At 36.2% G+C, this 24,013-nt stretch overlaps 2 protein-coding genes across 4 annotated transcripts; one reads left to right on the top strand and one right to left on the bottom strand.

Moving 5' to 3' along the window:
- Window positions 1–2,269: 2,269 nt before the first annotated feature.
- Window positions 2,270–14,139, top strand: LOC136345306 (uncharacterized). Of its 3 annotated transcripts, none has more exons than XM_066293460.1 (7): window positions 2,270–2,354; window positions 3,100–3,570; window positions 11,943–12,151; window positions 12,224–12,490; window positions 12,546–12,743; window positions 12,912–13,017; window positions 13,087–14,139. In XM_066293460.1, the coding sequence occupies exons 2-7, from the start codon at window positions 3,140–3,142 to the stop codon at window positions 13,484–13,486; spliced, it is 1,611 nt and encodes a 536-aa protein (XP_066149557.1). In that variant the 5' UTR covers window positions 2,270–2,354; window positions 3,100–3,139; the 3' UTR covers window positions 13,487–14,139. The 3 variants fall into 3 exon arrangements, with proteins under 3 accessions (XP_066149557.1, XP_066149558.1, XP_066149555.1); XM_066293461.1 differs by lacking the exon at window positions 2,270–2,354 and adding an exon at window positions 2,577–2,841 and having other exon boundaries at window positions 12,546–12,733; window positions 13,087–13,252; XM_066293458.1 differs by lacking the exon at window positions 2,270–2,354 and adding an exon at window positions 2,616–2,841.
- A 1,559-nt stretch (window positions 14,140–15,698) lies between these two features.
- Window positions 15,699–23,651, bottom strand: LOC136345409 (uncharacterized). The gene is made up of 8 exons (XM_066293681.1): window positions 23,603–23,651; window positions 23,160–23,232; window positions 22,306–22,558; window positions 21,797–22,034; window positions 19,006–19,155; window positions 18,737–18,953; window positions 18,361–18,523; window positions 15,699–18,058 (listed from the first exon to the last, which is right to left on the bottom strand). The coding sequence occupies exons 1-8, from the start codon at window positions 23,636–23,638 to the stop codon at window positions 17,971–17,973; spliced, it is 1,218 nt and encodes a 405-aa protein (XP_066149778.1). The 5' UTR covers window positions 23,639–23,651; the 3' UTR covers window positions 15,699–17,970.
- Between the last annotated feature and the right edge of the window lie 362 nt (window positions 23,652–24,013).

The raw sequence follows: 24,013 nt of genomic DNA, 5'->3' as shown, positions 1-24,013 counted from the left end.
TACTTTTTCTGCAAGCCCCTGTATTTGTTTTCTCCAAGTTCATGTTTTATGCATTAATGTCAATGCACTTAAATTGCATTGAATATTGAGGACATATTAGAGAATTTGTCAAGAAATATTTATCTCTTTGGTGCAATCCCAGTGGCGATACCAATTGTTTTTCACAGGGGTTTCCGTTAAACTAAATTTTGAAAAATAAAAAAAAGTGTCATTTTAGAAAATTTACGTTTATCCCAATGCAATTTATTGTAAAATTCGGATCACACATTAGAAACTGTGTTAAAAAATATTTAATCTCTTGACATAGTTCCAGTGGCGGTATATTTTCTAAACGTGATTGCCAAAACAACAAATTGTTTGAAATCTCTCAAAATCCTTTGCATTCGTCCATTTTTGGAATGAAACATCCACGCCAATGGGTTTTGCTGTAGAATATGGCGGAGATAGAGGACTAATTTCGATATAAAATTGTAGTGGCGGTTACATTTTTTTTAATTCGGCTATAAAGCTCTAAATTGTGAAAAAAACATTGAGGATACGTTGGAGAATTTAGTAAAAAAATATCTATCTCTTATTGGCGCAGTTCGAGTGGCGGAAATAGATTTGTAAATGTGGGTCTTCATTAAACTGCATTTTTGAAATGTTTATTAATTTGAAATTTATGCAAAGGGGGGCGCTTGCTCCCGTTATTCTCTCGTTGGACCCGCCACTGCGTATTTCGCTCGGACACTGGAATGTGCGAAAAAATTAATAGTTGTTTATCGAATCAAATTATCTCACAAAAGAAGACAGCGAATTTAAACTTTAAGTGCTGCCCTCGTCCGCTACAAATTCCCTGGATACACCCAATACTGAAACATTCTAATTATTTATTAATATTTTATTTATTAATATAAATTTGTTTATTACATAGAAAAAATGCATCGAATATGCGACTCAAGATTCATTGCCGTGCATCTCCAAATGCAAACTTAGATTAGTGCGACAATGAAATTTCTTATGAAACTTGTATATTAACGATCGATTTGAATTGATGATACCACAGTTATTTTATTGGAGGCTTTCTTTCAATGATGATTACGAACTGTCGAAGAGTTCAACAAATTTTATTCGAACCCAAAATGTATATCCGATGACCTGCTTTGCAAGTGATAATTTTGCAGACGTTATGAATGGACCGGAGACCATTAACATTTTTAAAATACACGCCAGAAAGTCTTTTTAGGTTTCCTGGGCTGTATCCAGACCATAGTGAATCGAAATCCTGGAAACATGAAATATATTAGCAAATTTCGGATTCGGATATCTCCAACGTATTCTCGCTTTTTTTGGTAATTCGGATTGACGAAAAATGCAAAATTCCTGCATAAAACCGACAGCCGCGACGAAAATCTAATGCATTAGAGCAGCCACCTACTTAAAATAAATAAAAGATGCTCTTTAAGACTGTTATTTGCATGCCAAGTGGTCGTTTTCTCACAGTTTAATGACCTTTTTTGAATTTTAAGAATTCAATGTTTCGCCGCCTGGTTTTTTTTTTTATCTAACTGTAAGATGAGGGCATAGACACAGAAAAAATTTCTTCCTTGAATTTCGCGTGATTGATTGAACTCATGTTTTAACGTAGTAAACCTGCCAGCATTGCAATGGCTTGGCCCTTTTGTTAGGCAACCTAGCATACTCCTTCCCAGCGTCGTTATGGCAAATGGCTAGGTTTATCGCGGATACCTTAAGTTTAGTTTAAAATTTTGAACTATGATTTTCTTAAAGGTAAGACAAAAAAAATTAGTAGAAACGTGCATTTGCATGAATTGAATGTACTGTCGGCGAAGCGACTTCTGCATTTTCGATATTTAGGTTGGGAAAATTACATTTTATTTTTGAACCCAATTTGCCTCAGTTTTTTCCCGTCTCGGTTGTCCCGATCGAAAAATTTGAAATTTAAAGCGGCAACGAGAGCAAAACAGAATTTTGGTCTAATTTGTGATGATAAATGGAAATACCATGCAGGGCGGCATTTCACCTCATTTTGCCGTGAAAATTGCTCATAGACCGCCCAGTAGTTCCAGGAATGTCAATATATTTTCATAAATCCTCCTGAGTGTTTGGAAAGTGAACGTTTCCCTTCTATAACAATTCCAGGTGGGTAACGTTTTGTAGCAATATGGCAAAAACGCCTAAAGCCCCAAATACGGCCCTGTAGACAGGCAATGCCGTTTACGTATATATTTTCACTTCCCTCGCCAAACTTACGATTTATCCGAAAACTGACCAAACTAAACAACTCTACTTTTTTGTGTGACTAGGTGCTCTTTTTCTGTGAAGGATAAAGACTTCAGGGCTAAGACACCCAGGTAAGTTGGTTATTTATAGAATTTTCCTAGGCATATGGGGTGAGCCGAGTCCGTCCACAGGACATTCCCAAATGTTGCGCAGGACAACCGGCAATTTAACCCTCATAGATAGTTTTGGATTATGGTGACACCCTGTATATGAAGCCGAGACGCGTTTCATAGTTCTTGCAATAATTTTCCTCCATGGGCGCAGTGTCGCCCAACTGTCTGGCGTAATGCGAGAAAAGGACGACGCAAGCGTATCGCCCTCTTTGTTCCGTGCACGCGTCTGGCATCTATTATTAAAAGGCGGCAATTCGATTAGTTTTGAACTAACCGCGGCTCGTACGAAATCGGGATTGAGAAAACGGAGAGATTTCCACCAAAAAAGCCGAAAATAGTTTAAAGCCTACGAGAAAATTCAGTTGAAGTTTTCCTAATTTTGTGACAGAAAAACGAGTGATGTGCATTAATGACGGCGGACGCATTAAGTTGGATCGAAGTTGAGGTATGTCGTTGAAGACACATAACGAAAACTCCACATTTTCCAAAAATTCGTTGCCACCTAAAAAGACAATTTAATATCGTACCAATTGACAGAGAATTCTCTCAATGTTCTAGCAACGCTAAAATTATCTGATGAATTTGGTTGACCAGGAAAGGGATCCGCGAGGAAGTGGAAAAATATGATAAAAATTGTCAGTTTACATAAACTTAACACCTCCCTTAGATCCAGTTCTTTTATGCATTTCTTCTTCATTTACAGACGTATTAACCCCCCTATTTCTCAACGAACTCCGTGCGACATGAAACATTACAAAATGGGCTCTTTGGACCTACGAATGATATTCCAGAAATACATTTATCTCGTGATTCTGACACTAGCGACAGTTGTCATTTCGAAAGTGTCACACGCAAGTGGCGCCCCCACGGTAAATCAGAACACGAAATACGAATTTGAGAGGGCGTTAGACACGTTTTTGCGTGCGTACTACGACGAAGCGCTGGTGAAAAAGTTGGCAGAAGATGCAGAGAATTCCAGTGATTATTTTGCAAACTCTGAAGATGGTCCTGGAGGGGCGAAACGAAGACTGGAGGAAGGTGGGGAGGAGGAAGAAGCGAGACAATCTGGGAGAATGGATATTTATGATCAGATGTTGGGGGACCAACCGGTCACTGAGGCCAGCGTTGTGGCCAGTGGGAATTTAAATGAGGACATTAGCAAAACGAGGGAGAGGTAAGTGCAATATACACCTGATACTGTCCTATTAATTTTCAGAGCGCTTTGAAAGTTAAAAAGTTCGTGGAGTAATCTAAGGCCTTCGACTGATATGAGTATTGATGCGATTGACGTAATTTTAGATAATTAACTAATTAAATATATCTTGTACGCCGCTAGACTCCGAACTTAATAAACTTCTATTTATTTTGTATTAATAAGTAAATTTTCAGTTGAAGAGGCAAAGAAGTAGTAGCATAATATAAACCCATCCGTGTACTGGTGACAGCGCACTTAGGTGAACATTTACGGAAGAAAATGTTTGAAAAATCTTCTATATTAAAATAGATGTTCTACGTCTATGAATTTCGGGCCAAATAATACTTGGGATATTTTCTACAGACTTTTAAAGTTTCGCATTAAGTTGATAAATCAGCAGTGATCCAGTTAACCCGAATTTGAAGTCCTAAGAAAACATATTTCATCGCGCTCTAAGGCTAACTCCTCAATTAGATCTTTAATCCAAGTAAAATTTGCAGCCTGGCGGGTAAAAGAAACAGCGGCGTAGTAGTAATATACAATTATTCAAAACAAGAGAATGCAATTTTAAGAACCGTTTCAAAAAAAAAGAAAAAGATGGATGAATTATAACTAACTAAATAGATTTTTCTCTGTCACTGAATTCCCGTCCGACTAAACTTCCATTTGATATGGCTATGGACTATATTTTCCATCCAATAAAAAAATTATACATATATATATTTCATTTTTAACGAAACAATAGTGTAGTATAAAGCCGAATGATATGAGAACTGGTGAAAAGCGTCCTTAAGAGAACTTTCAAGGAAGGTCTTTTTGAGAAATTATGTTTACTGAATTATATGTTCTGCACTATTGCATTTCAGTCTGAATAAACCCTTACATATTGCCTAAAAAAAAATAAAATTTTTTACTTGACTCATGAAAAGACAGTGGCGTAGCAGAATCGCATTTAAGAACAGAAGAAAGTACTCCTAAAATAAAGTTCAGGATCGAAAAGTTGGAAGTATGTTATTCCAATTGGAAAAAATCGAAAGTCCCTATATAAATAATGTGACAACAGTCACCTGGTGATATATGACATTTATTAAATCTCTAGCTTTGCCTTTTTGTCAAGGCCGACTTCTGTCATATTATTGTTTGTGCAATGGAAAAACAATTGATTTCCATGACACCGTCTCATTTTTGATGAAATAAAACCACATTTCATTTTTCCCTTATAAGACCCTGTAGGTTTTTAATCCAAGTTTCAGCATGATCTACTCAAAAAGCTTTTTTTTTTCAACCCTGCAATTTTAAATGTTTTTCTGATCTCTTCTTCCATCGAGCGAATACGACTTTGCAATCACTTTCATCAGTAAAATTGAAAATTTTTAAACTCAAAAATAGCCGTATAATAAAAAAAAAACGAAAGGTAATACCATCCTACATCACACTTCGACAGTGTTGAGTGGTTAATATTTCGGTAATAAGGTTATTACAAAACCAAATCATCTGGTTTCCATAAAGAAAAACGGCAAATCTACACATTTTTGTAAAAAGGTTAATTATTTCTGGGGCGATAAATCGGTCAAGTTCAAGTCGTATATGATCGTCTGCTAAAGTGTCATATTCAAATTCACCTGTCGCAGCAAAATTCATAATTTGCGTTGCGACTTTCCCGCTGAATAACTTTTTTACATCACAGAAAAAATCTGTTGCGCTTAAATCCGAATATCTAGCAGGACACCAGGACTAGCACCTTGATAGCTTTCAATCTACCACGCAGTTCTTCATTCCAGATACAACTGGAACGTTTTTAGGGGCAATTGATAGTTACTACTTATATGCAGTAATCGAAATGAATGAAATAACATTTAGTAAAATCGGGTTAAGTAAACGGATGCCTTCATTAATGAAACTCTTATCGCCGACAAGTGTTTGGTTGGGTTCTCCAAAAATCTGTGTGTTTCGATAACTCTTATTTCACCAAAATAAATATTAAAAGTTGTAAATAAACGATAAGCAGAGATTGATTAATGCAGCTTGACCTCACCAATCTTCCTCTAGTATCGCTCTCCATCCTCAGTATTTTATAATGTAACAGTAATTGCAGTCATGGCTAATCTTCGAATAATTCACTTGCATTAAGCTGTATGTGTCAATACTGCATTTTTCTAGAAAAACTGGAGAAAAGCGCTATTTCAGTTATTCAAATTATGATTGAGAGTTATGCGCATTGTACGAGGGAGTGTTAAGCCAGGTGTGCGCAGTAACATATAAAAGTATAACAATAATATGCCAGGTGCATGTGAAACTTAATATCGTAATAGAAAATTAATTAAAAAAATGTGTCTGCAGGTGGACAAAAATTAGCGTTGATTTGCATGTAAATCAGAGCGACTTCAACAATTCTTACTTTCCTACGTTTTACCGATTTGGGCTTCTCGAGCTCCAGTTTAAAGGTGATTTTGCAACAAATTCGAAATATTTTGGATATCGCGAGTACCGCCAAACAATCAATTCAAATATTATTCAATCCGCGTGAAAATGTGTCTAGACACAACTGTTTTCCTGGAATAATATTATAATCTTATAAATATCAAATATACGCAAAAATAAAGAAATGGTTTCCCTGACCCTGACTCTGGCAAATATTCAAATTAGTAATGGGCAGATAAACATATTTTTTCTCTAAACCACGATATAAATGTCCTTTTCTCATACGCGTTACAGCACTTGAGTGGGAGCGCACACCTTGTATAAATTACTAAAAGCTTTCACATACATCTACATTTCCTTCATGTGTACGGGGCGTCAATTAATGTTTTTTTTTTTAATACAAATATCGTCTTTTTCTGCAGTTCAATACTTTCTATGACGGTTTTTGAAATTTATTCATCGGTTGAGGCGAAATTGACAATTAGACAAGAAACAAAACAAAAAGGAAAATCATCAAAAATTAGATGAGCACATGCAAGTTTAGAATTTTTTCCGTTTCCGCGGAAGTAGCAACAATAAAATAACATTGTCAGGAGGTACTGATCAAAAATGGATAGTTTTTTTTACCTATTTATTCCATATGCTGAGTTTGATTCACATTTCATACACAAATGTTTTGTCTAATTTCTTCAATTACCTGCTTTATTTCAAGCTCTCTCTATCCACATGTCAAACTTTCATTTGGTAATTTTCTCACTCACTTCACGTTAATTAAATTAAATTAAAGACAATCAAATTAAATTAACGCAAATTAAAGTAAATTAAAATTGCAAACTCAAACGTCCGTTCAGGTTTCAACTTAATATAACATGGCTGATCATAAAAATGTAATTAACACCCCGTATATGTTATTAACATTAAGAAACTTCTAAAATCGTAAATAACCATTTCGGACCGAATTTGAATAAATATTCAATAAAATTAAGCAAGAATTTTACGTTTTTCTTTTCAATTCAGTCTTGTTCCGCCCAGTGATCTTTCGACCTTTCAATATGATATTATGGTATCCCCTGTAGTATAATGATTCATTACAAACTTGCAATGTTTCAGTGATTATCACAGATAATCTCATTGGTGTTGCATTGCCGAAAAATAGTGAACCCAATTTAGAATTCAAAACAAATCGGGCACGACATATTTTCAGTTCGTGAACCCCGAATCATATCGTATATAGTTCAATTATCATATTTTTACTATCAGCAATAAAAAATACTACGTTGAGCGTAATGCGTATTTGCTTCTTCAAGTAGAGCCAATAAAATAAACAATTTATGAAGCATTTTTAGGGTACCTGAAAGGAGAATTAGTTAGAAAATTCGCGGCCATGAAATTTTATGTAAGACAGTGACGAGCTTAGTTTACTGAAAAGATTCCTATCAATTTTCCAATACTACGATAAAATTACATTTTTCCGGGGTAATTCACCTCATGAAATTTGCTTCGAGCGCGCCACTGATTCATTGAGCCATCAATTTAATAGATTATTGAAAACTTTTCAAGTTTAAGAATTTCATATAAGACAGTGGCGTATATTATTTTCAAAGATAATGAACAAATTTCCAAAATTTCAATTACAAAGATGGTATTTTTCCTGCAATATTGACCCTTACCATTCCCTTCAGTACGCTTGGGTTTATTCCCGAATTGACCCCTAAAATTTCATCCATTATTGATGAAGTTTTTGGCTACAAAATCCGACTTAAAACAGTGACGAATATAATTTTTAAAGACAACTATTAACTTTTTGCCATTTTCCCTGTAGAATTTCCTCTTTGAAAATCGCTCCTAGTACTCCTCTGGTTAGTCCAGAACTTCGTGCTCAATTTCAAGAATTATCGCGAACATATTGACATAAGAGAGTGGCATAACTGGTTTTTAAGGGTTGTTATTAATTTTTGAAACGAATTGTTAGAAATTCGATATGTTTGCCACATAATTCATGCGTCAATTTCACTTATGCTTAAACCCAAATTAAGGTCCGATATCACGCATTGCAGAGAATATCATAGGGTCAAAATTCCATACTAGAGAATGAACAAATGATGTTTTTAAGCAATTAATACCTTTCAAGAACTGTAGTTGGAACGATATTGCTGTTCCTATGGAATTCTACCTTTGAAAATCCCTCCAGTACATCTTTGTTTATTTTCGAATTTCAAGAATTTCAAAGAAAGTTTGTGGCTACGAAATTTGATGCAAAGCGGTGGCAAAAATGATTTTGAAATATTTTATAATTCTGTATTTAAACTCGAACTAAGTCGCAATTTCACGAGTTACTCAGAACATTTCAGAATTCAGCCGTAGGAGATTCTTTTGCGCAATTAATAACTTTCCGAAATTGTAGTTAGAAAAATGTAGCTATTCCTGTAGACTTCGAGTATTAAAAATCCTCTCAATACGTCTCTGTGTATTCTCGATTTGAGTACTCAAGTTTTAAATATTTTTGGGGAAGTTTGTGACTATAAAGTCCTACGCAACGCAGTCGTGAAAATAACTTTTAAGAATCTCATAATTCTGTGATTAAACCTAATTTCAAAGTTCCAAGTCGCATGCAACACAGTGGTGTAGGTGTTTTTCTAGGGCAGTTAAGAAACTGAACCAACCGGGAAAAAGATCATACTTCGTTGATCATTTTTTTTCTCAGCACATCCAGATTTTCTTCTCGTGCCAAATAAAACTTCTGAATTCCAGAACAATTGACCTAGATTTCTCTGACGGACTGATAAATTGAGGTAAAACTGGGAAAGCGGGGAAAACGCATATTTTTTATCTGTCTAGCCGTCTGGCCGGAAAAAGGTCTATTCCAAGGACGCTGATGGAAAGCGTTTTTTACCTGGAAGTTCAAGGAAATTATACGGAAGCGTTAAGTGAAAAACGCACTTTTTTCCTGCGAAAGGCAGGACGTGCTAGGACAATTGAGCTTTATAAATAATGCAGAATTTGCGGGCACAATACACTGATTAGTACGTGTTTGAAGGACAAGGCTCGAAATGAGACATAATAAATGGATGTCAGTCTTAGGTCAAGTATAATAAAGGCACCAATTATGCTCAATTTTTTTATCTGCTTCCTTCCTCTCTCTTATTACTCAGTTTGACATAGGAGAGAAACACAAGGTGTTTGCCAAAAAAAAAAAATGAAATATTAAGAAATAGCACATTCTCAGCTGTTGTAGCAATAACGGAAAAGTATCTATTGTGTGTAATAAACTTAATGTGTTTAGTCTACGAGAGCGTGTTATGTCTGCAGGAAAAATGAACACCTATGCCTATTCGAATTGCAGAATGTTTGATTAATTTTGCAGAATCACGCCTTGAAAGTTGACCACCATAGGAAAAACAGAAAATAACGAAATCGCCAACTGGTTGCATTCGCGGAAGATCCTACCATCATCATCATCATCTTAAGGTCGTTTACACCTTTAACTCTAGGATGTCTAGACGAAGTTAATTAAAACAGCGGCAACTTAAACTAATAAAAGATTACTAGTCGGTGGAGGCATTTACTTGCCCAGCGGACCAGGAAGTCTGCAATGGTGGTCTTTAGGCACACCCATACGGCCAGTCGGTGCTACCTGAGCGAATAGCTTCTAAGAATTTGGGACACCCTGTGGAGAAATTGGGGAAGAAAATAGGTTATCGGCCTCTTACTCAAGTTCCAAGTGAAAGCGTAACGGGGGAATCCCTTAGAAAAATCGCTCGAATGCGTGCGAAAACTCCCGCCAATACCAATTAGGAAAATTTTCGATTGTGGAAGAAAACTGACCAGATGGGAAAGTACAGGATGAAAGGTAGGTTCAAGGCTCCTCGAATCAGTGTTGAATCCACCGAAAAATCCTTCACGACGGCTTTTATCTAACGAACGTGAGAGTCAGAGAAACCGTTCAAATTTCAACCATTCAATTCCGAACTTGGTGGGGAAATTTGCATTTCAGTACGAAAAATTGATTTTTTCGTCTGCTGCCTGGAGGCATAAAATTGTGTAGCGTAATATCAGAGGCAGACATACTTAACTGTACATACAGTAGATCGCTTACGGGCACAGAGTGGGATTTGAAAATTTCCTTCTTTAGGTATTTGCTATTGGCATCAGGTGGTGGATGTTGCTTTGGGTACTACCTTTTCACCCTTACGGCCATTTGTGACGCTCTACGCATTGCCCTTAAATCCCTTATGCATCACTGCGTCAAAGTTAATTCACAAAAGATCAGTGGCGTATCTCAGCTGTATGCTCAGATGTGCAGTCTTAAAGTCAAATAATTCAACGCGAGCCTCTTCCATTTCATCCTGCTGGTGAGATGTTTCAGCCCATCCGAATTTATGCGCATTTGTTACGCCTCTGATATCGAAGACCTCCACGATTAATATATGAAAAAATCAAATTCGTTTACACCAGCAGTGGCGTATCTAGTGTACATATTCAGATGCCGTTTTCAAGTTGAATAATTGGAGCTAAATTATTTAAAGTTCCCCTAATTGTTTTCTGTTCTATTGACTGATCCCCATTCGCTAGACCATTCGCTTAATACTTACGATGCTTCAACGTTTATTTAAACCACAGTGGCGTGTCTCAGCCCTGAACTCAAATGTGCAGTTTTAAAGTAAAAATATTTGAGATGTATAAACTGTTTCAAATTACTTATGAAAATTTTATTTGTTACGCCTTTGATTTCGAAGACTATGACGATCAATATGTAAGCAAATAAAACTCCTTTGAAAAAGCAGTGGCATATGCGATATTTATATTCAATTGCTTGGCCTTTGATTTAAAAACTACAACTTCTACATCAAAGTTAATTTAAACAGTGGCGTATTTCAGCTCTATGTTCAGATGTGTAGTTTTGAAGTCAAATAATTTCAAACAATTTCCTTATAATTGATCTTGCTCACCAATTGTTTTAATTCATTCTAACTAGTTTCCATTTGTGACGCCTCTGATTTTGAAGATCTAGACGACTGATTCATGAAAAATTTCAATTCCTTTAGAAAAGCAGTATCGCACCAAATCTCTATTTAACTGTAGAATTAAAGGCAAGGCATTTTTTCTTTAAATTGGTGTCTGTTCGAAAAGTCCCTGTTTTCATCCTCATGAGTGATCCCCTTTTACAACATCTCTCATTCTTTTTTGAGCACTTCGATTTTATTTAAAACTTCATTTAAAAAACACAGTAGTATACGTAGTCTATACGTCTTAACGTGTAGTTTTCGAATTACCCTAGTATCCAACTCCACCAGTTTTGAAAGTATTTGAAGGAATATATTATATTAAGCTTTTGTAAAATATCCTCGATTTTTTTTTTCTTTATATCTAGTCAAAATTGGATTTTTTTACACAAAACACCCTGTAGATTTTTCAATTTTTTTTAAATTCTCAAGTCAGTAAGATTTAATCTCCTATAAATGTCTCTACAAAACGTTTTTTAGCACTTGCAAAGCAGTAATCATCGAAATTTTCGCTTCTTACTTACTTTCTTGGCAGTGGCTGAATATTGTCAAATGAGGGAGGTTAGAAATTTCATTTGACATATACGAAATTTCTAACCTCACTCATTTGTCAAAGTCAGCCAGGTTGAACTACCACACAGGTCCGGATATACAGACGAATTAAAAATTAGGCCGGATCTGTCTAGCTTGCCTCTATCTGCATATAATTATCTGGTCCTGATTCGGATGCATTAGATAATAATTTTTACAGACGGCCGCATTTTTCCACCTACTAGACTGGGAAATACACATACTTGGCGTGACCTTATAAAGGCTGTAGACTGGTCAGGCCTCGGACAAGTCTATATATATTACTTTCTCATGCCAACATGCAAATTAAATTCTTCCTCGTATGTCTAGGTCTAACTAACGTTGTTTTTACATCAGGTTACGAAAGGAGAGTTGGGTGGAGTACCTGAAGTCTCAGATTCTGAGCCAACTTGGCCGTAACAATACTACGACGTTCACCAAGCCGCCGGAAGAACCGTCCCTGATCAACTTCAACATCACACAAATCATACCAAAAATCCTAAATGGCAGCGGGTTACTTGACGACGACCTAATTACCGAGAAAATCCGAAGTTTCTATCCTTCCTGTGAGTCCATCATTTATTTTATTTATTTATTTATTTTATTTAGTTTTATTAAATATGAAATTATGGTTTCAGGCGATGCTCCTCAAAATCAGGAACTAGACCAGTGGAAAGACTCAGATGATATTATGAATCTCTACTTTGATTTCGACTTTAACACGGACAATAAGAACAGCAACATCGCCTCAGCCACTCTTCGCCTTTATAGAGTGCCGCAGAATAGCAGTAATAAAGTCGATCCAGCTCTTAGAGACGATTGCAAAAACCCTGATAATGCGGAAGATGAAAAATTGCTTAGGGTTTCCGTTTACTGGTATACCAAATTTCAGAAAAAACGTAAAGGTAAGAAAGCACATGAAAGAGAACATTGAACAGCCTTCGAACGTTGTTTCTTCAGTAAAACGTCGTCTATCAGACAGTAAAGTGGTTGCGGAATCATCCAGATGGGTGGAACTGAGCGTTAAACCGGCGACGAAGTCCTGGAACAGAGTGGGGTCCAAAAACCTAGGTCTGGGCATCCTTGTGGAAGACCAAGAGGGAAAGGCCCTGCGAGCCGACAAATACTTCAAAGGAGCTTCTTGCACGGTTGGCGTTTGTGAGTGTGGCTTATTAACATTACTAATAGCTGTTCGTTCTTAGTTGCATAAAATAATTAACAAATTGATGTAATGTGTGGCATTGAATAAAAAAAGCGAATTTTTTGATAAAATAGTGACTAAAAATTTTATCGGGCAGCGTGCATCTTATAGAGCCTTTCTTGCAGCCACTCCCAAGCCGATCCCCACCATCATCCGAGATGCATCCCAGGGAGACGAACTTGACAGACTTCATGATTTATCTAGAAGAAATTCAACTACAGCCCTACATAGGTATGTAAGAACTACACCGGAAAGGTGGTTCTCCCCTAATTTTTAAAAACGATATTTGGCTTTTTCCAGTGATATACTTCTGCTCCCAACCGTAGACATTTGTTACTTGGAATTCCCCGAAAACACGGACATTTCGCATTTCGATAGTGCTCGCATTAACGCTTGCAACCTACGCAAAATGCACGAGGAGAACCAGCGTCAGAGCGAAAGGGAGAGAATGGAACGTTTGGCAACATTGCACTTTCCCAACAATCGGCACATCCGACATCAACGCCAACATCGTCAGAGCCAAATGGGCGAATTGCTGAGCCTCAAATTGGACGATGTTGTTAAGTTGAGAGCTGAGGGAAGGCAAATGTCGGACCTGGAACGGGACATGAGGAGCAGCATGAATAATAAACAGATAATACTCACCAGGGAGGAACTAGAGTCGTTGCAAAGTAGTAGTAATAAGGACCTAAAACGATAAAAATCGCTTTCATATCATGACTTTGCGAGGATATTTTGTATGTATGTTTATACTCTGTGTATATATTTTTTTGTAAAATTTCCGCTCTGTATTAGGCAATAATTTTAAATAATACTAATTAAATGTGCGTATGTCAAACTTAAAATTGTAGGGAAAATCGAAAGACTGCTTTAGCTTAAATTTTTAGATACAATTATTAATTTTTTAAATTTTACAATACAGACATCAGTATTAAAGTAGTTGAAGATTTTTGCTAAGCTTAAGGAAAGGAGGAATTTGGAAAAGCATGCTATTTCTAAGTAATTTATAAGTCATTTGTGTTGTGTAAATAAAATGGCAGCGGACTCCTATATATTTATGTGTAACTAGCGTGTAATATACAGAGTGATTCGCCTACATATTTTAAAATTAGATGTTTCAGTACTTATTGACATAATGTATCATATTTGGTAGTACAGAGCTATTGCAAATTTTAGTATAAGGTTGCCGTGATTAGTTTTCTTTGGAATAAACTGTATGTTTCTAAATATCTGTAGATATTACACACAAGGGAAATAAGTATTCGATAAGTAATAATTATATGTATGTACGTACCTACTTTAAATGTTCTTCTACAAATACACCAACGATCAACGATATTTTCTTTAATATTTTATGACTTCGTCTTATTACTAATTTATTACATCAACTTATAACTAGTCTATTACTAGTCTTTTGTCAGATTAACCCTGTGTTGTTGTAGAGTCAGCATCGGCCTTTTGGAGGCCGAGATTGGGCGACGCTTCAAGATGACGATCTTTCGTGGTAAATAGTTTTTCTTGGAGGTAGGGGAACAACGAATAAAAATTTTATCCCTGTATGAGGCTCCGCAAGAATACTAGAAATCAAGTAATTTTTCCGTTTTTCCTAGTAAGGCCCCTTCGCAACCGTATACTTTAATACAGTCATTTAATGAAAACTTGACCCTCCTTAATCTTGAAAAACAAAGACTTTTCGGAAACTTCCCAAACACACGTGAAAACCGTTTTTGAGGGAGAGAAATGCTTATTTAAAATTCAATCTGAAATTTCACCCTTAGGCGCGTCATAGAACCCCTTTTAATAAAGTTAAATGATAGTAGGAACCATGTGACACTTCAAATTCAAAGTTTTCCAAAATTACATTCAATGATGTAATAGAATTCAAAATCTATCGATTAGTTAAAAAAACACAGCTATAAATTTAATAAAAAATGCAATATAAACTCAATTAAACGTAGGTAAACAATGAAAAACTTATTTGTTGATAAGAAATTAATTTGTTTTCGATGTTGTGCTCACAAACAGTATTTGGTTATTTTGATTTATTTATTTATTCTTTTTTTTTTATTATTATAATCCCCGACTAAAAGAGAAAGAAATTCCTAACCGAAAGGGAGAGGAATTCCAACTGATCGTATCAGGTAAGTAAAAAATCCAAAAGAAGATGAAGGTGTCCATGAATGGAAAAAAAACTTTCCACCTTCGAAAGAAATGTCGAACGGTAGTTCGGAAAAGACCCATAACCGCGAGGGGAAAGTTGTAGTGAGCAAACGCCCTCTTGAAAACGGCGCCAGACTGATCGCGCAGCGATACGTCGCACTATTAAAATCTGTTCTACGCAGCGCGACACGTTCGATGTAAACAGTAATCTGTGCTGAAGCACGCCAAATTGCACGATTCGACAAGCGTCTGTAAATTAAAAAAACGTTGATGTGTGTTTGTTTTAGATGGGGTTGTAAATAAATATGCTGCCTCTACGGTTTTGAGTTTAAAGACAATTGATTTTGATTAAAATAGTATGCGCACGCGCCAACTGAAACAAACAGAATCATTTTCTTCATTAAAATATTTTGCATTAGTCTGCGCAAAGTTACGCAGTTCAGCACGGAATTTCAAAGCGTGGCGCAGTGTGTTCGGTCAGTAACCGCATTTAAGAAGATTTTACTTCGTGAGAAAAATAGGTTCGGCTATAAAATTTAGTTAAAAATAAAAACAAGCGTCCTGCTTCAGATGCATGAAAATTGTAGTTTTCTGAATTTTCTGATTTCAAATTGTTATTTTGGTTAAATTGGCTGAACTGTAATCTCTAGATATCCCACATAATTAAAAGGACAACATCGAGAATACACAATGTATCCGCGTAAATTTTTTGAGCTTCGAGGATCGAGAAATGAATGAGTTTACATGGAGTCACAAAAACCAATTTTAAGAGCACAATTCAATATTTATTTAAACATTAACATCAATAGCTCCTAAAAACAATAAACAATTACTCTTCAGTCTTCTTATTAACACGCTTGTATCAACAACTAGATCACCTACATAACTAAATGCAAGCTGATTGTTGTTATAGCAGTACACGGTTTTGATTGTAAGAGAAGATTGTTATGGCAAGCGAGCATTAGTTCTTATCCAAAGATTAAATCGGAAAATGTCTAGGTTTCTAGGTAAAATTACCTATTATTCCTGCGCATGTGAGCAAAACTGAGTGAGTCGCTGAGCAAAATTGACAAGTCAACACGTTATTGCACTAGTAAATAACAATAAATGGCAACATATTAGGGAAAAAGTAATTTTGTTGGTGTTTTATCCTAATTGCCACGCCTCGATTATACCAATCCAGTCATGACCGCACACTTGACTCAGTAATATGTAACAGACGAAAATTCCAATACTTAAATTAGGTCAGTTCATAAAGCGTTATTTTGACAAGCGTAGAAAAAAAAACACATTTGCCGCTAAGTCATTTTCATGGAAAAGTTCGACGAGACCCTCATATATGACAGCGGAGTACGTCAATATCCGTCCTAGTACCCTTAATTAAAACGTGGAATTTCAGTTGCACCATGCTAAAGCATATTTTATATTTTTCAAGGCCATAGCTGTCATTTTAGGTGGACACAACTTTGGCAGCGGACATGTCTTACGCGTAAACCGGTATGACTTACATTATAATTTTGTACATCTATTGACGCGCATTAACGAATAAATCAGTTGTCTAAAGCATTGTTGGCTTCATTTATCAATGTGTCCACTCTAGAGCTTGAAGGATAAGTTCTTAATAATCCTTTTCAGTAATGACAATAACGAACATAGGCCATTGTTAAGATCCCAGTGCTCCCAGAAACACCAATAGCGGACACAATCGGTTATTGTCGTTTCTGTGCCATTGGCGGCCACAGGACACTATTAGGACCTCGGTACTCCAAGAAATGCAAATATAGGACACGATTCGCTATTCCCATTTCTGTGCCACTAACGGACACAGTCCGCTATTATGACCAGGAAATTCTGTTTTGTTCAGAAATTATGTAGGTCATTTAGAAATATTAAACCGGCCAATTAAGACTAAAACGTTTAGAAATATGATTGCCTATGAAATGCTCTGAACCAAACATGGTTATCCAGAATAACAGACATCTGTGTTCTCTTTGGCTCTGCAAAGAGCATGCGTGACAGGGAATGTGTTAACTTTAAGATTTTCAACGAAATTTGTATAATTTATCATCAACATTTATCATAACATCAAGCTATACACTATATGTATTGCTTACTTTAAAGCTTAGACTTACAGCACCACCTTTATAGAAAACGTTCGATCAAAAGCGACCTCTAGCGGACCTTGGCAATCTAACTAACACACGTCTAGAATAAATTTGCGAAGAAAATTAAACATTGAGGATGATGTCACGAAGACCAGATTCAGTTTAATATTTTCCTAATTCGAAGGAAAATAAACAGTGGTACGTAAATGATGTATCCCTAAATTTACGGAAAAGGCTGCACCACTTGACAACAATGTTCTAGAGTGGGTCCTTAGACCCCAACGCCTTAAGCATTGAAACAGCGGCGACCCATGTAACCCCACGTATTCTGTAAGTCGGATATGAGCAGCCTACGTAAATACTTATGGAGACGCCCCAATATAAGGTTGCGCGAATTTTCCCGAACTTTCATGAATGACTGATGTACCGGAAATTATTCGAGATCGTTCTGAAAGCATCTCAGCGTACTATAAAAAGATGATTCGTAGAAGCTGTAGCAGAAAAGTCTAATGCAGATCAGTGTTCTAAATAGGTCAAAGTATTGTTTAAATAATTAACTCGTTACTGATTGCCGTATTTGTGATTAAAATTGTTTGTGAAATAAGCTGACCTGACCCCCCTAACAATAAATTTGTATAGCAGCTGCCCATCCGCCAATCCTCTTGGACTTATTCCAGATATGCGGTTATATTTCCAAGGCTTACCGGAGAGTCGTTTTTACACTGACGTACGTTGTTTTTCAAACCAATTTTTGTCGTTCCTTATCACAATCCTTAAACCTGCGAGTTTCTATATTATGAACTTCATAGAATTTATCACGCATAATCACAATTTTACTTATTTCCAAAAGCGTAATGAAAATGGATTTGTCTACTGCGATTCACAGATGCGTTTCAACTATATTCAGTAGAGCCAAAACTCATATGCTGCTCGTGGTAGACCGGCTTTCAGTGTCACTGGTGCTTCCCGAAATAATAATCTTACTCTTGTGCAGCATTTGGGGCACCCTATAACATAAGAAAATATACAAGGTGATGGACAGCCGATGGTAAGTTTGACGTTGACGAAAAACGGGACAGGTGATTATACAGAAAATTTGAAAGTACTGACAATCGGTCTTGTTCTGTCGACTTACAGTATTTTCAGCCATGCGAGGTTGTCGGTATTATAAAAAAAGGGGTATTTTCAAACTTTCAGAAAGGTCATGTGTTTAGTTTTCAGTAAACTTCTAAACACCCATCGGCCCTGAATCGCCTTGTATAACTAAGTGCAAAGTCTTAAAAGAGGCGAGTGTTAAGCCCATACTCACCGCGGAAGTTCTTCACATGGAGGAAGTACGTTTTGTAAGTATGCACCAGAGATATTTCCCACCGGGGCATAATATGCAACGACCACGATTTTACCTGAGCGAGAACGAGCTTTTCCCAATCCGAAGTGTTTGCTGTTTGCCCAGACTAACTGCGTAAAATGGCCTGGAATTCACAAAAATATTAATTAGCAACAATGACATCATTACGAAAATTCAAATTAAATTACTCCATTTTCATCTCGAACCAAACACTAACAAAGAAAATGTTGGAATTTGACATTTACTGAATTTCTAATTTTACCATTTCTTAAATCATTTATACAGGGAAAAAATCTCATTTTCTACAAGCTGTCTAAAAAGGAACACAATAGTATACCTGCATTCACATTGGCCCGCATTTCTGGCTCGTTTCGGAAATCGTATTGTTTCACTGCGGAATACCAATAAGTGGTCACCTCCTGTCCAGTGACATCGCTGACCAGTCCGTTTGCCACTCTGCAGAAGAGGTTTTGGCCGATGTCTTTGTCGTTGCGATAATAAAACCGATTGGTGTGGGCCAAGTGGTTCGCCCACGTTTGAGCTAAATCGCACAACTAGAAGAAGAACCATCTCTATTTTGAGATTTCTTAATGTCCCGAAATGTACCTCAGGTGACATCGTTAATGGCGGCGAATTGTGCCTTTGCCGATATACGTTGTGCCAGCATAGACAATCCGTTATAAAATCGCTATCCTGCCAGGCAGTCCTTATTTCTGATATGTCTAGAATCATGCTAACTGGACGGTTGTGAAGAATCTAAAAAAATGTCCCGATTTATCTATATAGAGTGTTCGTTTTTGGAGCTGAACACAACTTCACTAACCATAGAAGATAGTTCGATTAAATAAGGGCCGAATTGCGCTATTTAGAACTCAAATACTCAAAAAATGCCGATGGAATTCAGAAGTATTCGAAAAATACCTTTTTTCTGATTATGATGATGTATAACGTATTGAGGTTCAGCCTTGCAGTTTGTTGGAAGTATTAAAAATCCTGTGTTTGCAAAAAGTTCAGCGGAAATAACAAAATAAATTTCCCCATAAATACGAATCAAATAGGGCAACATCTGTTGAACGCATCAGCACACACATATGTCCATCTTTGAAATCATTCTGCAGGGAAATATTTAAAATACTAACTTCCCTAACGTTATGTGACGTAGCACTATCTTGATAAACCAAAAGATTAAAAAGTGCAAATACCCTTTTGAGGTCAAATTCTCTTCGTAAATGTATGGGTCAACGATGGTACGGCGAAATAAATCAACCCATTTATTTTGCCTAAAAGTGAAAGTTGTCAACGTTGTTGGTGGTCATGTGGATTTTCAGCGGACCAGGCATGTCCATTGTAATAATTGAACGTGCGTTAGTTGGTACACTTACACTCATCCTTGAATATCACGTTGGAAAGAAGATGTAGGTTTTGCTCCAACAATGCCATAATATTCCTACAAACGCTTTAATACCTCTTAAATGCGCTACTATATTTGAGCCATATTCATTGTAAACGAACGATATTAATGGTTTTTCAACATTCTCCAAACCACCTGATGAGATGCGTTATTTTTTTCTGCTATAACCCTTATCGAAGTAAAAAAAATATTAATTTAATAAAAAAAAGGCCGAATTCCAAAAAGTGAAAATTCAATATGGTACCCATAAAAAAAAAACAAAATTGATGATGGCTGCCAAAAATTGAAACGTCAGATTTCAAATAACACATTCTGGAGGAAGAAAAGTACCTCTTATGGCTACCGAGATCCTAATGGTCGAGCTCCAGAACCGTGCACCATGTATTGCGTGGCTCCTTAAATCACGGGGAAGGTGGATTCACGCAAGAAACAAACTTGTAATATCTCGAGACATGCAATCACTGACGAGGTTTCTACACAATAAAAAATGTTGACACATGATTCATGAAATTGAAATACTTTCAAGGGTCAAATTTTAAAATAAAACCAACTTCTTAACGCAGGAAAATTGAAAATGTATTGTGTGTTCCTTGGTGACCTTTACATTCGCTACAATCATCAATTTCACTTTATCTTCTTCGCGCCGTTTCGTCAATCAGATTGAGGCTCCGACCTTGGCATTTTATTCAACGTTAATCGTTTTATTTTAGGGCGCACTATCGTGTTCCAGGACTTTTATCGGAACGTATCTAAAGTGCCCTAATTGATGTCTTCCCCTTGCGTTATTCTCAATTTTGTAAAGTCCCATAATTTTCCTAACACGAAATAAATGTGCGAAGCGACATTTCGAGGAATACTAACGATGTAAATAAATCTTGGAAAATGGAAATTCGAGTTATGGTGAATCGACACAAGAGTGGTTTCATGAAATATTGGGAATTACTGGAATAATTTCCAAGTATGGGATTTTCTCCAGTTTGTTCCAATGGCTTAAGAGTGATTTGTTAAGGAAGTTTAAGAATTGTTGGAGAGTTTTTCCTTTACTTTTTGAGGATAATGCCGCAACCATCATTAAAGGTTATTGTTGCTGCATGTCTAGAAGACTTTGGAAACAAAACAATAACGTTTCGATTGTCTATTAATGGCATCTCCGAGGTTTCCCTTGTTTCGCTCGCGAAAAACTTCAAATTTCATGTGAAAATATGGACAAAATTTGGCAAAGTTTGTGCAGAGTTGAAATTGAATGTCATAAAAACGTAATGAGTGTTCGTAGGAGGTTAAATCCGGCTGAAAACAGGTAGAAATCCCCCTTTTCAAACCCGCTTTGGTTTGATAATATCATGGAGGAAATATCGTGTTGCTTACGCTCGGGTTTCCGAAATTGCACGATGACTGAATAGCAAGCGTAAAGAGATCTTAAATTGAATTGACTGAGTGAAATTTTTTTGAAACTGTTCTTGTATTCATATGTTCAATTTTGTTTTTCTTATATTCTGAGAAAATCTGGGGCACAGTTTGTTGCATTATTTCAAAATGGATCTCATGAAAATGTGATTGCCAGCCATACCGCTTGTGTTGTTCTTCAATTGGAAGACGATCTTAGAATCTACGGTAACACATAAAATTTAAGAATTTGGCACCCTAAAAACGAACCTAAAAAAATCTTGAAAATCGACATTTAACAAGTTAATTTAAGTTAAGATCATTACTGGCCTGCGTTATTAACAGAGCGGCACGTGCATCAAAAAGAGCGAATTACTGTCAACATTAATAATGCAACAGCAGTATCAAAAATTAAAGCTGCAAGCTCAGCTTTTCGTGAAAAGGTAACAAAGCTGCTGTAACAAAGATACGACTTTTTAAAACGACCTGATTGATGCATTTGACAACATAATGACAACTTCACCTTGCATTTCTTAAGTACATATGTTATATGGCTGATAATTTTCATCTAAATCATCCTGCATGTACATACATATGCATTACCTTTTGCAATAAATATGGCCGATTGTCAGTTTCCTCGGGACTCAAGTTATTATTGACACAAGTCCTGGCTTCAACGGGTTCGGGCTTGTTTGCTTGTACGATTTTGGCAGCATTGAGTCTTCTTCTCAGATTTTGCAGAACTTTGGCTTCTTCACGTCGACGGCTCGGCTGATACTGGGGTGCAGTAGGAATCACTGGGATTTGCGGCTCGGAGTTTTGTATAGAAGAACTTAGCAGTCTACAAAAAAAAATGTTAGTAGAGAGTGAAATGGGACGTGATATAAATACCTGCAGCGAAACATGTACTCATTAATAAAATTTTCAAAATTAACAAGATGTCCAAAACCATCACTAGAAACACCACAATCGTTGCGCCGAAAGATCTAGATTTGACCTTTATTGAGTTAAATTTTTTAACGTTCGAGTGGCTCGCAATTGGGTTCAGATCGGTTTAGAACAACCTTAAATGGGACTTTCTTCGGCATTATGAATGAAAATTATGTTTTTACCTCTTAGAAACAGGAGTCCTAGGTGGGCCATTAGGATGCGTTAGCATGTGAAAAGGGGGATAGATGGAAGATTGAGAGGCGATTCTGGGGAGTTCCATAGTGCGGACGTTGTCCCCAGCATCCGAGGTAAAGTCCGCATATCGGGCGTCGCGACGACACCGCAACGCTCTCGCAAACTGATTTGGCAAACCGACGTCGCAGTAAAACAGAGGCCATGCGCCCTGCGAATGCCTCAATTTTGCTCTTTTTTCGACTGTATGAAATTCCATATAGTCCGTGAATGATTGATAAGTATGCGATGAAGTGCAACTTTCAAGAACGAAAACATGTTATAAAGTGATCGCAATACAGCTATTACAAAAATGTTTTAAATACAGGATTTGAATTTCGCTAGAATATTCCCGATGAAATACAAAATAAATATCGTTTTAATTTGAACGCCTAATAATACGAAGCGATCCCTCTAGCATTTTGTAAGTTGCTATGTTTGCAAAATTGATACGTAATTACTGTCCTTAAACCGTATCATAATTATGAACTATTTGCAAGTCCTCAATCGGACCGAGGGTCACGTTTTCGTAATGTTGTAGTCTCGTGTGCTTTCGTCATGGAGTCACGGAGAATTACCGGTTCAATTTAAATAAATCATGATTGTGTTTACTTAAAATTGTGAAATTTCGAGCAATAGTTAAAATTTCACGAGCAAATACCCAAATTAATAAAGTACCTGTGTAGTGATTTGTCAGGAACATGTTTCATGTTATTAATATGTATTTTGAAGTCACGCCTCACACACGAATAGAGGTAGATTTGCACACTATTTTCGATAACAAATAGTTAAAAAGACCTTTCACCTTTTACTGAAAGCTCGGAGGTTTTCATCGGTATCAACGATAACGTTTCAGTCACTCCCACCGTCTTCAGAACCTAAAAAAAATTCTACGAAAACGAAAATTAACATTGAGAATTTACGAAAAGTGACATGTTAAATGTGGGAAATAATTTAATTTTTTTTTAGATAAGCTTTTTATCGGCATATTTTTTGACGATGATGATTGGCGTTTGATCATTTTACCTAATTTAGTTTGTTTTTTTTTTTTAATTTAATTTTCTGTATTGATAATTACTCTAAATGTAATTTCCATATGTTGCCTTTTGCTCAAACATACAAAACGTTATTAATTTTATAGACAAATGTTTTAATAAATTCGAACTGCTTATAATAAAATAAAACTAAGATAAACCTATTACAAACCTTTTTATGCCATAAATCGCAGGTGTATCACCCAAGTCTCACATTCAGGATACACTCAATATGTACAGGGTATTTCATAATAATGTATAAAAAAAATCAGTCGGTGAATCTGTGGACTAAAAAAAACATTATATCCGTTTCGTTTCCTGCCTGAGATATAGTGTGATGAAAAAAAAATTAAGATTTTCGTAGTAAACGCATTCCGGCATCAAAGATTTTTACGAAAATTAGAGATGGTAAAATAGATGTTGAGACACGTTTTTTAATGGTAAAACGATGTTTCTAATTTCACCAGTGGTGTCCTCATTGACTTAATCTTGAACATTTTAAACAAGAAATGTAATACTCTGCTGGTTAAAAAAAATTCTGAATGCTCCATATTTCTGATAAAAAAAATCTTGAATATTTTTCGTAACGTTAACTGTTTTCATAAATTTTAAAATAAAGAACATT

The sequence above is a fragment of the Euwallacea fornicatus genome, chromosome 19 (genome assembly GCF_040115645.1).
Source record: "Euwallacea fornicatus isolate EFF26 chromosome 19, ASM4011564v1, whole genome shotgun sequence".
Lineage (NCBI taxonomy): Eukaryota > Metazoa > Arthropoda > Insecta > Coleoptera > Curculionidae > Euwallacea > Euwallacea fornicatus.
Note: the sequence above shows the minus strand (reverse complement) of the source record. Positions and strands in the feature narration are given on the sequence as shown.

Excerpts from the sequence above, each read along its gene's own strand:
- LOC136345306 (XM_066293460.1), top strand. The coding sequence starts at position 3,140 with ATGAAACATTACAAAATGGGCTCTTTGGACCTACGAATGATATTCCAG. Across the intron at positions 3,571-11,942 it reads ATTAGCAAAACGAGGGAGAG|GTTACGAAAGGAGAGTTGGG; the intron begins GTAAGTGCAATA and ends TTTTTACATCAG. Across the intron at positions 12,152-12,223 it reads CCGAAGTTTCTATCCTTCCT|GCGATGCTCCTCAAAATCAG; the intron begins GTGAGTCCATCA and ends TTATGGTTTCAG.
- LOC136345409 (XM_066293681.1), bottom strand. The coding sequence starts at position 23,638 with ATGAAATACCCTGTACATATTGAGTGTATCCTGAAT. Across the intron at positions 22,035-22,305 it reads AGGACTCCTGTTTCTAAGAG|ACTGCTAAGTTCTTCTATAC; the intron begins GTAAAAACATAA and ends TTTTTTTTGTAG. Across the intron at positions 19,156-21,796 it reads GGCCATATTTATTGCAAAAG|ATTCTTCACAACCGTCCAGT; the intron begins GTAATGCATATG and ends ACATTTTTTTAG.